The sequence below is a fragment of the Brassica napus genome, chromosome A6, assembly GCF_020379485.1.
Source record: "Brassica napus cultivar Da-Ae chromosome A6, Da-Ae, whole genome shotgun sequence".
In the NCBI taxonomy this organism is placed as follows: domain Eukaryota; kingdom Viridiplantae; phylum Streptophyta; class Magnoliopsida; order Brassicales; family Brassicaceae; genus Brassica; species Brassica napus.
The window spans coordinates 21,285,899-21,298,626 of NC_063439.1; the positions used below are offsets into that span (position 1 = coordinate 21,285,899).

At 34.0% G+C, this 12,728-nt stretch overlaps 2 protein-coding genes across 22 annotated transcripts; one reads left to right on the top strand and one right to left on the bottom strand.

The window, feature by feature from the left end:
• Positions 1-1,526: 1,526 nt before the first annotated feature.
• On the top strand, positions 1,527-5,514 carry LOC125575886. Its single transcript, XM_048735088.1, has 6 exons — positions 1,527-2,485; positions 2,719-2,823; positions 2,938-3,045; positions 3,125-3,253; positions 3,366-4,960; positions 5,122-5,514. Exons 1-6 carry the CDS (start codon positions 2,159-2,161, stop codon positions 5,378-5,380), a joined length of 2,523 nt encoding a protein of 840 aa, XP_048591045.1. The 5' UTR covers positions 1,527-2,158; the 3' UTR covers positions 5,381-5,514.
• Positions 5,515-5,715: 201 nt separating this feature from the next.
• On the bottom strand, positions 5,716-11,892 carry LOC125575885. 21 transcript variants are annotated; one of them, XM_048735085.1, is made up of 19 exons: positions 11,406-11,892; positions 10,873-11,319; positions 10,528-10,803; positions 10,352-10,439; positions 8,675-9,543; positions 8,282-8,587; positions 8,166-8,210; positions 8,013-8,099; positions 7,856-7,933; positions 7,671-7,769; positions 7,527-7,583; positions 7,340-7,438; positions 7,124-7,252; positions 6,965-7,036; positions 6,806-6,877; positions 6,488-6,559; positions 6,312-6,383; positions 6,146-6,217; positions 5,716-6,041 (listed from the first exon to the last, which is right to left on the bottom strand). In XM_048735085.1, the coding sequence occupies exons 1-19, from the start codon at positions 11,859-11,861 to the stop codon at positions 5,931-5,933; spliced, it is 3,507 nt and encodes a 1,168-aa protein (XP_048591042.1). In that variant the 5' UTR covers positions 11,862-11,892; the 3' UTR covers positions 5,716-5,930. The 21 variants fall into 21 exon arrangements, with proteins under 21 accessions (XP_048591042.1, XP_048591039.1, XP_048591038.1 ...); XM_048735082.1 differs by having other exon boundaries at positions 6,488-6,718; XM_048735081.1 differs by adding an exon at positions 6,647-6,718 and having other exon boundaries at positions 6,965-7,252.
• Between the last annotated feature and the right edge of the window lie 836 nt (positions 11,893-12,728).

The following is a 12,728-nucleotide window of genomic DNA, read 5'->3' on the forward strand; positions in this document are numbered from 1 at the left end:
TTACTCTTTCTTCCATAACATCCGTTCGCTACCAAAGAAATATCCTGCCATTCTCCAGATGTGCACAACAACGAGAAAGCTTCAGAAAAGTTGGAGAGAGACTTCGTTGAAACGCTTCTCTTTATGAGGAGCTTCAACTCTACTGTGTCTTCCAATTAATTTCCTAGCTTAATCAATCAACTCAAAGAAGCTAATTCGGTTGGATACTTTGCCTATAAGCCAAACGGCTAATCACTTTTAAAGGGCAAAGATTGATTCCTCCCAAAATTAGATTTGAGAATCACCAGAGAATACCATTCATCTCTTGATATTGAAAGGGATTTCACATTAGGACAAAGAAGAAAGAGCCGTGAGTTTATTTAATCAACTGAAATCAGAGATAAGAGAAATATTAATGAGAAACTGCTCTGATTCAGTTGAGATAGATACAAAACAAAAATCGCCATCGCGAATATAGAAATCCGCTGCCGGAACTGAGATCGCCTAGCGAAGATCTATTATACAAAGGAAACAAAAAACAAAAGAAAATTGGTAACCGGTAGGCACAAGGCCTCCGGCCACCGGAGATGCAAACTCTGATTTAGAAAGCCCTTAGAGAGAAGATGGAGAAAATAAGGAGAGAGAAATGTTTTTTTGTGTGATCTTATAGTTGTTGTTAAAGAGAGATGGTTCCAATAAAATCAAAATATATTATTTAACTCTCATTAGTTTTATTATAAGAATGAGCTAGGGTTTCATGCGTAGAGACCTGAGATTTGAGAACATTCTACAAGGCAAGCAAGGGCCAAAAAGGCATGATTAATGCCTCGACAAAGGTGTACTACATCTTTACTTGTTCTTAGCTAATGGTTTATATGTCTGCATTAAAATATATAATATAGTACTAACAATGTTTTTCCTTAACAATCTCTGTATAATATTAAATATTTTGGAATAAAACATTCGGTATTCAAATCCAATTCACGAGATGAAAAATTGCATCGTTTTGTATAAACACAAACACATTTTTAGAATCTATTGGGGGATAACATTCAAAACAAAAAGGATAAATGGGACGCTTTTGGTTACAGATATTTGGAATATAAGAGAATCTTATTGATCAGGTAGAGTTGACATTCCAGATTAGACATTGGAAGTTAATTTTGATAATATGAATAAACGAACTGAAGTACAGTTGACTTATATTGAAAGAGACGTAGAGTAGTAGTACAATCTACATTACCACTAGATCGACTAGTTATATACTTGTATTGCTATAAAATTCAGATTTAATAAAAATTTATTAATTAAAAATCTGATAAAACCAAAAAACCGTCATTAACCCGTGAACCGACACCAGTTGTCCCGGTCAAAACCTAGAAAAGTCTGATAATATTTTCTTAAAAATTTATTTAACTTCTCATATATTTTACAAAAGTACATAAAACTGAATAAACTATTTGATTTGTTATATTAGGTAAATGCATTGTATTTATGTTATGCATTTTAATTTATAGGTTTTGATGATTATTTTAAAGTTGGGGAATTGCCACTAATACCACTTTCCTAATACCACTTTTCAACTTTACACTTTTCAAATTTACCTTTAAAATTTTAGTGGGTAAAGTACCATTATACCCTTATTTAATCAAACATAAACATAAGTCTTCTCCCACAAGAAATTGAAAATTCAAAAACCCCTAATCGAGAGATTGATTCCGGCGATCGAGAGATTCCAACGAGAGATCGATTCCGGCGAGAGAGATCGATTCCTTCGAGAGAGATCGATTCCGGCGAGAGAGATCGATTCCGGCGAGAGAGATTCGATCCGTCGAGAGAGTTTCGACGACTTCAGCCATTTTCACCGGCGAGATTTGATTATTCAGGCGACATTGACGTCCGACGAGATTTGGCGAAGACTACAAGCTCAATCGAATCAATCTCTCTTCACGAACGTAACAAAGTGATTTTCGTCTCTTTTCTGTAATTTTTGCTTGGTTTCTCAAAATCGATCGGTTTCTGGGAAGGAGACGAATTTTTCTCATGAAGTTTTCGAATCTCAGATTTATAAAACCTTATAAATTTTTAGCTATGAGGAATATAGTTTTATGTATTTTTCTTATTGATATATCTTGTTGATCATTCCTTCTCTAATACCCATGTTCTTTATAATCAGGTTATGGTGTTCGAAATTTGTTCTATATGTGGAGAATGGAAACTAATAAATGGAATTCACTGGGATTTCATAGTGGATGATCAACGAGGATCCTCTCTTAGTATGATTCATGAAGATATCAGCTACAATGATTTGATTGTGGCTGTTTTAGAAGATTTTGGAATTGATGGCAACAGAAACAGTGTAAATCTTAGCTATGCCTCACCTTCAAAATTAAACTTTGGTACAAAAGAGCTTCCTCCAGCATTTATTAGGAATGATCGTCAAGTAACATCTTATCTGAGCAAACTTAAGGAGAATGGAGACCTTCATCTATGTGTAACCATTAAGGTAACTGCATGAAACTCTTTTGCTAACTTGTTTGTTTATTAGAGTTATCATTTATTTTATAAGGTAGTATGTAGTAGTAGTGATTTGCTCATTGCTTGAAGAAGTTTGCCATAGCAGTATCTATTACAACTTTTACATTTATAAGACCTTATAATAATAGTTGTGCATTTTGCAGGATCATTACCAAATATATTTTAACTATTAGCTTTTATGTTTTTTTTTTAATGTTTCAGAGAAGAACTCAATTATCACCAATGATTATGTCAAATATGATCCAGCCACGGGGTGGAAATAGTAATCATGATTTGCCTATTGCTGGAACTAGTAATCCGCGTGAGGTATTTATTACAACTCTCATTTTTATAAGGCCTTGTAAATGATTATATATTTAGCTTTATCTTTTTATGTTTCATTACAAGATTCATTACTAGCTTTATGTTTTTATGTTTCAGACAGGAACACAAAAATCACCATTGATTATGTCAAACATGATTCAGACACAAGATGAAATTTCTAGTACTCATGATTCGCCTATTGCTGGAAGTAGTAATGTATTTGAGGTACTTTTCAAAACTCTTACCTTAACATTCATAATTATAATGTCTTATAAAGGTAATAAATACATGTTTAATTTTCTAGAGAGGAACAAAAACACACGCGGAGACTGAATGGAACAGCATTCAGAGAGTTGACGAAGTCTCTGGTATACAACATACTTGTATTAGCGACAGTCTTATTTCTCCTTCAAGTGGTCTTGTTAGCAATAAGGTACATATAACTTTTTCCTCTGTCAAATATAAATATATGAGAGTTTAATCAATGTCTTATAATGGGTTATAAATTCTATTTTTAATGTATATGTTTCATGTTTTTATCTTAGAGAGGATTGGACTCGATTGGACTTGCTGTATATGGGTCTGGAAAGTCAAAATTGCCATCTTTCTCCAGTAGACGTGGTAGAGAAAGCATGGGAGAAGATATCTTGTCTCCCAGTTGTGGTGATGATGATGATTTGTTCTGCGGGAAGTTTTTCAAGGATAAAAAGGAAATGAGCACAAAGTTGAGGTTGCATGCAGTTAGTAAAAGCTTTGAGTTCCACACAGAATATTCAGACAAAACACGTTATGTTCTTAGTTGTGTGGATGAAAGATGCAGTTGGAGTTTTCGTGCAAAATCAGTTAAAGGATCTCAGAGTTTTTTTGTTCGTCATTATGTATCTAAACATACTTGTGACACTTCTCTGAGAACTGTTAGTCATCGGCAAGCTACTGCAAAATTGTTGGGAACTATGGTCAGCAATCATTATGAAGGAGGAAAGATTGGGCTGAAACCTAAACAGATCATGGAAAAAGCTAGAAATGATCATGGTGTTGTGATTACATATTCAAAGGCTTGGAGGTCTCAAGAGCACGGCCAAGATATAGCTAGGGGTACTCCTGATGACAGTTATGAAGCTTTGCCCAGTTGGTTTCACATGATAAAAGAAAAGAATCCAGGTTCTGTGACTTTTATCGAAGTTGATGCTGTTGGGAAATTCAAATACGCATTTTTGTCGCTTGGTCCATCTATCAGAGGGTTTAAGTTGATGAGGAAGGTACTTTCTGTTGATGGTGCCCATCTGAAATCAAAGTATAAAGGGACTCTACTTGCTGCCACAGCACAAGATGGTAATTTTCACTTGTATCCTATAGCTTTTGCTATAGTTGATTCTGAGAATGAAGCCTCATGGAGTTGGTTTATGAAATGTCTGAAAACCATCATTCCTGATGAAGAGGATTTGGTTTTTGTCTCTGATCGTGCGGCCTCTATTGAAAAAGCTCTTTTACAACATTATCCTGTTGCTCACCATGGAATCTGCATCTTTCACTTTCAAAAGAATGTCCAGGACAATTTCAAAAGTTCAACACTTGTCCCTTTGGTTGTTGAAGCTGGTTATGCCTACACCAAAGCTGATTTCGATTGCTATTTTCAAGAGATTGAGGAGTCCGACATTGTATTAGCAGATTATCTTCGTAAAGCAGACTTCAGGAAGTGGACCCGAGCTTATTCTCCTGCTAATCGCTTCAACATCATGACGTCAAACTTGGCCGAATCTATAAATTCTTTGCTGAAAGTGAGTCGTGAGTATCCAATTGTCTGTCTTTTTGACACTATTAGGATGATAATGACTAAGTGGTTCACTGAACGACGTGAGGAAGGAGTTCGTCACATGCACCCTGTCACTGTCGAAGTGGGGAACAAGATGAAGGAGCTATATGATTTTACGTCTCGCTTCCTTGAAGTTTCCAAAATCAATGATTCAGAGTTTGAGGTTAAGGGAGATACAAGAGATCAAGTGGTGAATTTTCAAACAAGGCATTGTTCATGTTTTGTGTTTGATATTGAGAAGTTTCCTTGTGCTCATGCAATTGCCGCTGCAAAATCTGGGAATAAGCACGAAAATGATTATGTCGATGAGTTTTTCTCCAATGAAAGGTCCGTTCTCTCAGCCATTGTGGTAATACATCAGCACGTTTATATATGTTTACAAAATTGATCAAATTTATAAGGTTTTATAAATATTGTTCTACAACACTTCTTTTTCATTTTTCTGTCTTTATTGTACCTTTATTTAATTCTCTTAATTTTCTTATTAGGTTTACACTAGCATATTCAGAGAGTGTATATCCTGTTGGTGATAAAACATATTGGGATATTCCTCCCCATGTAGCTTCGTTTGTTTGTCGCCCTCCATCTACACGCTTTCCTAGTGGGAGGAGGAAAAAAAAGAGGATACCAAGTTCGTGGGAGTATGGAAAATATCGGCCCATATCTAAACCATCACCCAAGGCTTACAAATGCAGCAGATGTGGACAGAAAGGACACAACAAAGGTAGTTGTGTAAGGCCTATTTGATAACAGAGTAGTATAAAAACTTGTGTGCAATTGATTATTTTATATGATGTTATAAGAGAGAATTGGAATCGAATAGATTTTGGGGAACCTTTTACTATTACATTTTATCGTTTTATAATGATTTATAAAGTTTACAGGTGTCTAATAGAAGTTATGTTCCTTTTATTTTTACATCTATCATTTTATAATGCTTTATAAATTTTGCAGGTGTCTAATAGAAGTTATGTTATTTATTATACGAAATGTGTGGTTACATAAACTACCCTTTATAAATCATTAGGATTCAGATTAATTGTAGAAATTATATGTTCGTTTGATATCTTAGCTTACTTGCATGAACATAAATAAAATATGTTTCCTTAGCAAAGGTTTAAGGTACAAACCAAAATATATTTTCCTCATCATGAAGGATTAAGGGACAAGCCAAAAGATGTTCCTCATTGAAGACATCATCAAAAGATAACACACTAAAACTGAAAAAGTTCCATAGATATTTGTTAAAAGTACTAAAAAACTGAAAGAGCTTCATTTCTTCAAATTCGCGATGCTTCTAATCGGCATTTTTAAGATCTTCCAAAACACTTCCTATCACATCATCAGCTGAATCTTTCTCAAATTGTTTCTTTTGTTTTTTCGATTTGGGGGTGCCAACATTGTGTTCCTTTATAAGCATAACAATTAAGAAAATCAGAAATGATAATTGGATGTAGTCAATGAAATTTGAAAGAATATTTTATAAACCATTATACATAGAGAGATATTTACCTTATTTCCTCTTCCATTCTTCTTTGTAAACTTCACGTGCTTTTTAGATGCATCCTCATTCCCTTCTCCATCCTTCAATTTTAATGACACAATAAGTAAAGTTACATAGAGCATATTAAACATTTAAAAAGTCAATCAGTTTATAAAGACTTATAAATCAGCTTACTTCATTGGTTTCTGCATGATCTTCTACTTGTTGTTGTACTTCACGTGGGGGTGTTACACCTTTCTTCTTTCCCTTATATTACAAGACAAATAAATAACTTAGCAATTTCGATTTTAATAACAGCTGATAATCAGAAAGAACATTTTATAAACTATTATACACAGAGAGATATTTACCTTAGTTACTCTTTCACTTTTCCTTGTAACCTTCACGGGCTTTTCATATGCATACTCATTTTCTTCTCCATCCTTCAATTTTGATGACACAATAAAAAAAGTTACATAGAGTATACTAAACAACATTTTATAAAGCATTATACACAGAGAGATATTCACCTTAGTTCCTCTTTTACTTTTCCTTGTACCCTTCATGGGCTTTTCAGATGCATCCTCATTTACTTCTCCACCCTTCAATTTTGATGACACAATAAAAAAAGTTACATTGATTATACTAAACAGCATTTTATAAACCCTTATACACTGAGAGATATTCACCTTAGTTCCTCTTTTACTTTTCCTTGTACCCTTCATGGGCTTTTCAGATGCATCCTCATTTACTTCTCCACCCTTCAATTTTGATGACACAATAAAAAAAGTTACATTGATTATACTAAACAGCATTTTATAAAGCATTATACACAGAGAGATATTTACCTTAGTTACTCTTTCACTTTTCCTTGTAACCTTCACGGGCTTTTCATATGCATCCTCATTTTCTTCTCCATCCTTCAATTTTGATGACACAATAAAAAAAGTTACATAGATTATACTAAACAACATTTTATAAACCCTTATACACTGAGAGATATTTACCTTTCTTCCACGTTTCTTTGAACCTTTCACGGGGTTTTCAGATCCATTTTCCTTAGCACCGACGTCAACATCTGTATTGACTTCTGTGTCATCCTCTTGTTGTTGCTCCTCTTCCTCTTGTTTCTGTTCCTATTTCAATTAAAGGATTACATATTTATAATGATTTATAAATTTAAAACGATTGTTCAGTTTATAAAGATTTATAAATCAGCTTACTTCATTGGTTTCCGGATTTTCACTCTCTTTATCACCGTCGTCCACATCGTCTTCTGTATCCTCTTCTTCTTGTTGTTCCTCTTCTTCTTGTGGCTGTTCCTATTTAAAAAAAAAAAGATTACATATTCTTAATGATTTATAATTCTATAACGGTTTTCAATTTATAAAGGGTTATAAATAAGCTTACTTCATTGACTTCTGCGTCATCCTCTTGGTGTTGTTCCTCTTCCTCTTGTGTCTGTCCCTATTTCAATAAAAGGATTACATATTTATAATGATTTATAAATTTAAAACGATTGTTCAGTTTTTAAAGATTTATAAATCAGCTTACTTCATTGGTTTCCGGATTTTCACTCTCTTTATCACCATCGTCCACATCGTCTTCTGTATCATCTTCTTGTTGTTGTTCCTCTTCTTCTTGTGGTTGTTCCTATTTTAAAAAAAAAATTACATATTTTTAATGATTTATAATTCTATAACGGTTTTCAATTTATAAAGTGTTATAAATAAGCTTACTTCATTGACTTCGACTTCTACATCATCTTCATCTTGATGTCCTACTTCACGTGGAGGTCTTACACCATTCTTCTTTCTCTAATATTACAAGAAAAAAAACTAGCTTAGCAATTTCGAATTTAATAACAACATTATAAAATATCAAAAATAAAATAACCTTAGCGATTTCCTTTCTTTTGGCATCTATATAAACTCCTAAAACTTCATTTTCGTCAAGTTCATAATCGGCATTCTGTCCATTTACCTGAAATATTATATGTGAGCTCACACACATTGTATTAAGAATATGAAGACGTTATAGATAGCAAACCTTGGTTTTTGTGGCGGCTTCAGTTTCTTTTGACTTCTCAGTTTCCTGTTACAAGTTAGAAGCATATGAATCTTTTTGTCATTTACAACACGAAACAAATATAGAAAGTAGTTTACCTTCACAGTTTCTCCACGAATGTTCAAAAGACCTTCAAGGTACTTCACTCTTTCTTCAAGAGACACTACCTTATTATTGAGGAATTCAATCTTTTCTTGATCAGTTGCATCAATCCCAGGAACAGAATTATTTTCGTCCACTTCAGCTTCAGCAACGGCAATGTCGACACTTCTATTGAGCCAATCTTGTCTCTTCAAACGATATCCTCTTTTGACAAGATCAACAACTCTTCCAAATTCACAGTCAACATCTTCAACCAAGTCGCTATGCAATCCGGGATCTCCAAGGATACATTTGACATCAACCTGACAAGTGTTTGCATATGATCAAACAATCGGTAAAAGAAGAATGCAAAGACTAAAACAGTTTTATAAAACATTATAAACGGTTACCTTCTCCATTTGGTCGAATCTGTTAACCTCCTCAATAGTAAGCGCTTTGGTTTCTTTCCAATGCAAGCACAAGGGAAACTGAATTCCATCATCGCTAATACCAAAGAATGTGCCTAGTTGATTCACAGAAGATAACGCCCAGAGCTGAAGCGCATATATAAAGCCACAAATCGCGTATTGATTATTCTCCGTCAGCTTTGCATAGGTAAAGCTCTTCACTTCTTTCAGTAAATAATCAAAGGCCAAATTCCCCCAGGGATACTTGCAAAACTCTTTGAAATTTCTAGCTCTAAGCAGACGCTCTTCTGGAATACTTGTCACCGGATTGCTTGCCATCAATATCCCTTCCACAAGGATTGTAGCTCCCAATCTTAATCTCTGATCAGCAGTAAGCTCTTTACTCTTTTCGACAAGAAGCTTAAGCAAGGTGTTTAGAGTTTGATTCTTGTTCATCCATGGATCTTTCTTCTTCTTTTTTGTTGCTGAAGTCTCGGCTTCATCTTCATCTTTATCAACAACACAAGGCAGACCCGTTGTCAAGTGGAATTCTCTTAGAGAAAACCTCATTAGTTGTTCTCCAAAAGTAAACCACAAACCCTTCTCGCCTATATCAATTCTCCTTAAGAGTAAGTGATGAATCAAATGCCTTGAAAACACCATAAGCTTCTGCTTCCTTCCCATCTTAATTACCGGAGCCAAGAATGAATCTTCAAGCTTCTTGAATTCTTTGCCCAAAAGGGTTTCAACTTTACCAACCAACTTCAGATTGGAGCGCTTGTTAATTCTTTGCAATACGACTCCTTTTGTACCAGTTTCGGAGATTCTTTTTGGCAAAGCAATCTTGTCATTAGACTCACTCATCGTTTCACCTGAAACAATTCAAAATGGCAATGTCAAAGATATGTTTTATAATGACTTATAAAGGTTTTGTTTATCAACACTTGTAAATCATAATAGATCATTCTAAAATCGATTAACCACATCAAAAACGAAAGAACTAGCAATGAAATATATCGCAAATGACAGAGTGAGAAGAAGAATCGCTAAGAAGAACCAATAACATTACCGGAGTTAAGAGAAATCGATGGTGAAAAGTAAGTTTTTGTAACCAAAGAAATGTAGAACGGCGGAGTATAAATAGAGATCAAAAGATGCGCTTCAGCTCTGTATCAGAAGAGACGCGAACGGAGGAAGGCGATGAAAAGTCCCGACTTTTTACCCTAATTCGTGACGGTTTTATTTTTTTTACACTAAGGCCCAATTTCGATTATCAATGTTTAAGGCCCAAGTTTATTTATGGTTTAATGCTTAGAAAACGGTTTTATAAACTATTATAGATTAACAAGCTTCTGCAAAATATTTATATGCTTTTTAAAAAATTTTATTAACCCTTATAAATTATTATATAGAGATTCATAAGTCTTTATTAATTATTGTCAAAATTTGTAAATCATTTTATACAGATTTATAAATCTTTTAAAATTGTTTATAGGTCTTTATATATTACCTTATTTTATAAATCTTCATAAAACCTTATAAGCCCTTCAAAATAATTGTCAAAATTTTATATAGATTTAGAAGCCCTTGTAAACTATTTATTGCTCTTATAAACTACACATATTTGTAAGTCTTTATAAATTATTTATAGGCTTTTATAAATCATAATCTACATTTTACCTCGTGGAATCTCTTGAGGGTCTATGATTGGAGTGGCTACATCATCCATCATATCTTCTGATTCATGAGGTAATGGTAACTCCTTTCCCTACACATCATTAGTAAAAATATATAGTTTAAAGATAAGAAAAAGAAGCCTATGAGAACACATATATAGGTGATAGTCTAAAACTTACATATATGGTTTCATGGTTTTGTGTTTCAGCCTCAGTGGCTTCTAAAACAGAAGTGTTTCTGTGTCTCTCGAGAGAGGATGTGATTTCTGTGGCATCATCATTCACCTTATCCTCTTCATTGGATTCTAAAACAAGTGTGATACTAGGGCTCTCTTGATCGGATCTGATTTTGGTGGCATCATCATTCAACGTATCATCTTCATCGGTGGCAAGTGTGTTACTAGGACTATCTTGACCGGGTCTGATTGGTGTGCCAGCATTATTTTCAAATTCTCTCTGCAAAAATGGTGTAGGAAGATTTTAAATTGCACCAAAAATGAATACAAATTATGTGTGAGAAAATACCTCATGTGCGCGAATCCAACTACCACCACCTAGCCACTCCATTGACAGCCTAATCTCAGTATAATTAAAAACCGCATCCTCTTTTGTGGCAGCGAAATACACTTTGTATTTGTTTTCAAGGAGAATTTCCGTCACTCGACCTTTGCGCCACCCATGGGTAACAACCACTTCAACATAGTCGTTCAGACTGTACTCTGCACAAAGATCTCGAGGAGGAGATGGCCTTATTTTGCAAATATCAACTATTAAATGTTTTCCTTCCGCTTCATCACTCGAATTTTGTGAGATTGTACATCTTTTGATCAGAAATTTTCTTCTATCATCTCCTTGTTTCCGAACTTCTGTAATTACCAATGCTCGGACCCAAATTTTTTCCTTTTCACTTTCACTAATTTCACGGGTCATTTCCACCAACTTCCCTCTCGTAAACATGTGTTGACTCAATACCTTCAATTCCAAAACAATCATATATAAGCTAAAGCCCTCAAACATTCAAAATTTTATAACTTAAAACATACAAAAAAAAACAATACCTTGTTTTTGCTTTTGACCCATTTGGAGCCGATCCAATCAGCATGAGGTCTCAGTTGGCTTCTGATGAATCTCATTATGTCTGGTGGATCATCAAAGTAAACCAAAAAACTACCATCTGGCCTTTCAACTACGATAACACCAGTCCACCAACCATTATTAAAATAAGCATCCACCACCGACCCTTCCTTGAATACGACACCCTCATTCAGACACTCTGGCGGGACTGGCCGAATAAAACTTCTTTCAATAGTTTCCTTCAAAGGACTTACACCATCTTCGTTGAACATAGTTTTGTAACTAACCCGAAGCTTTTTTCCTGTTACTCTCGTCGGATTTTGCTCGAGGATAGCTCTATACCAAGAACCTCTGAACCCATCTTCTTGAATAGATACTTCTACTTCACAATCTTTGGCAATAGACAAAAGTTTTCCTTTTTTCTTCAAATTATTTTTCATCTTCCTGAGGAGGAATCGGAAATGCAGATCACAAAAAAAAAAATCAAGAAAAGAAAGAAACTAGGTGAATTAAGATCAAATGAACGACATGCATCCAAGAAACTGAAACAAATTGAGATTTTAGATAAATCAATTAGGTTCCATACAAAAATTCAATTCGATTTTGGAGTGTATATACAAAAGCAGATAGGAATTTCAATTTGATCTAAATTGAATATAAAAAATCAAAAGAGAATACAGTGAATGTTCTTGAATTAACTTTTGCTAAATTCGATTCAAGTTGAATTGGAACTGAAACTGAAACAGATTGAGATTTTAAGTCAATCAATTAGGTTTCAAACAAAAATTCAATTCAATTTAGATTGTTGATTCAAAAATGAAGATGAAACTCAATTACCTTTTGCCACGATAATGATTCAAAATGGGGAAGATTGTTGTGTTGATTCTTCTTCTTGAAATTTACGGACATAGAGAAACGATGAAGAAATGATAGAAAACAAGAAAGCAAAAAAAAAAACGTGTCATAGTGAAGAAGATGAAGACGTGTCGCGTGAGAAGAGTTAAATTTACTGTTTTGCCATCCCTTTTGGTAAATGATAAAAAAACAGATAAATCGTTGAGGTCATGGGTCGAACACGGGTTTCTGTCTAAATTGAAATTTTAAGCAACCTCAACTTACCACTAGACCATATTACTTACTCGTTATGATTAGCACGTATACTCATAATGTTGCTTACATATCATCATTTTTGTATATAAACTGATTTAGAAGCCTTTATAAATTACTTTTTTTTATAGATTTATAAGTCTTTATAACTTTTAAATTCCCCTTTATATATCCTCGTATTGGTGTTTACATATCATTAT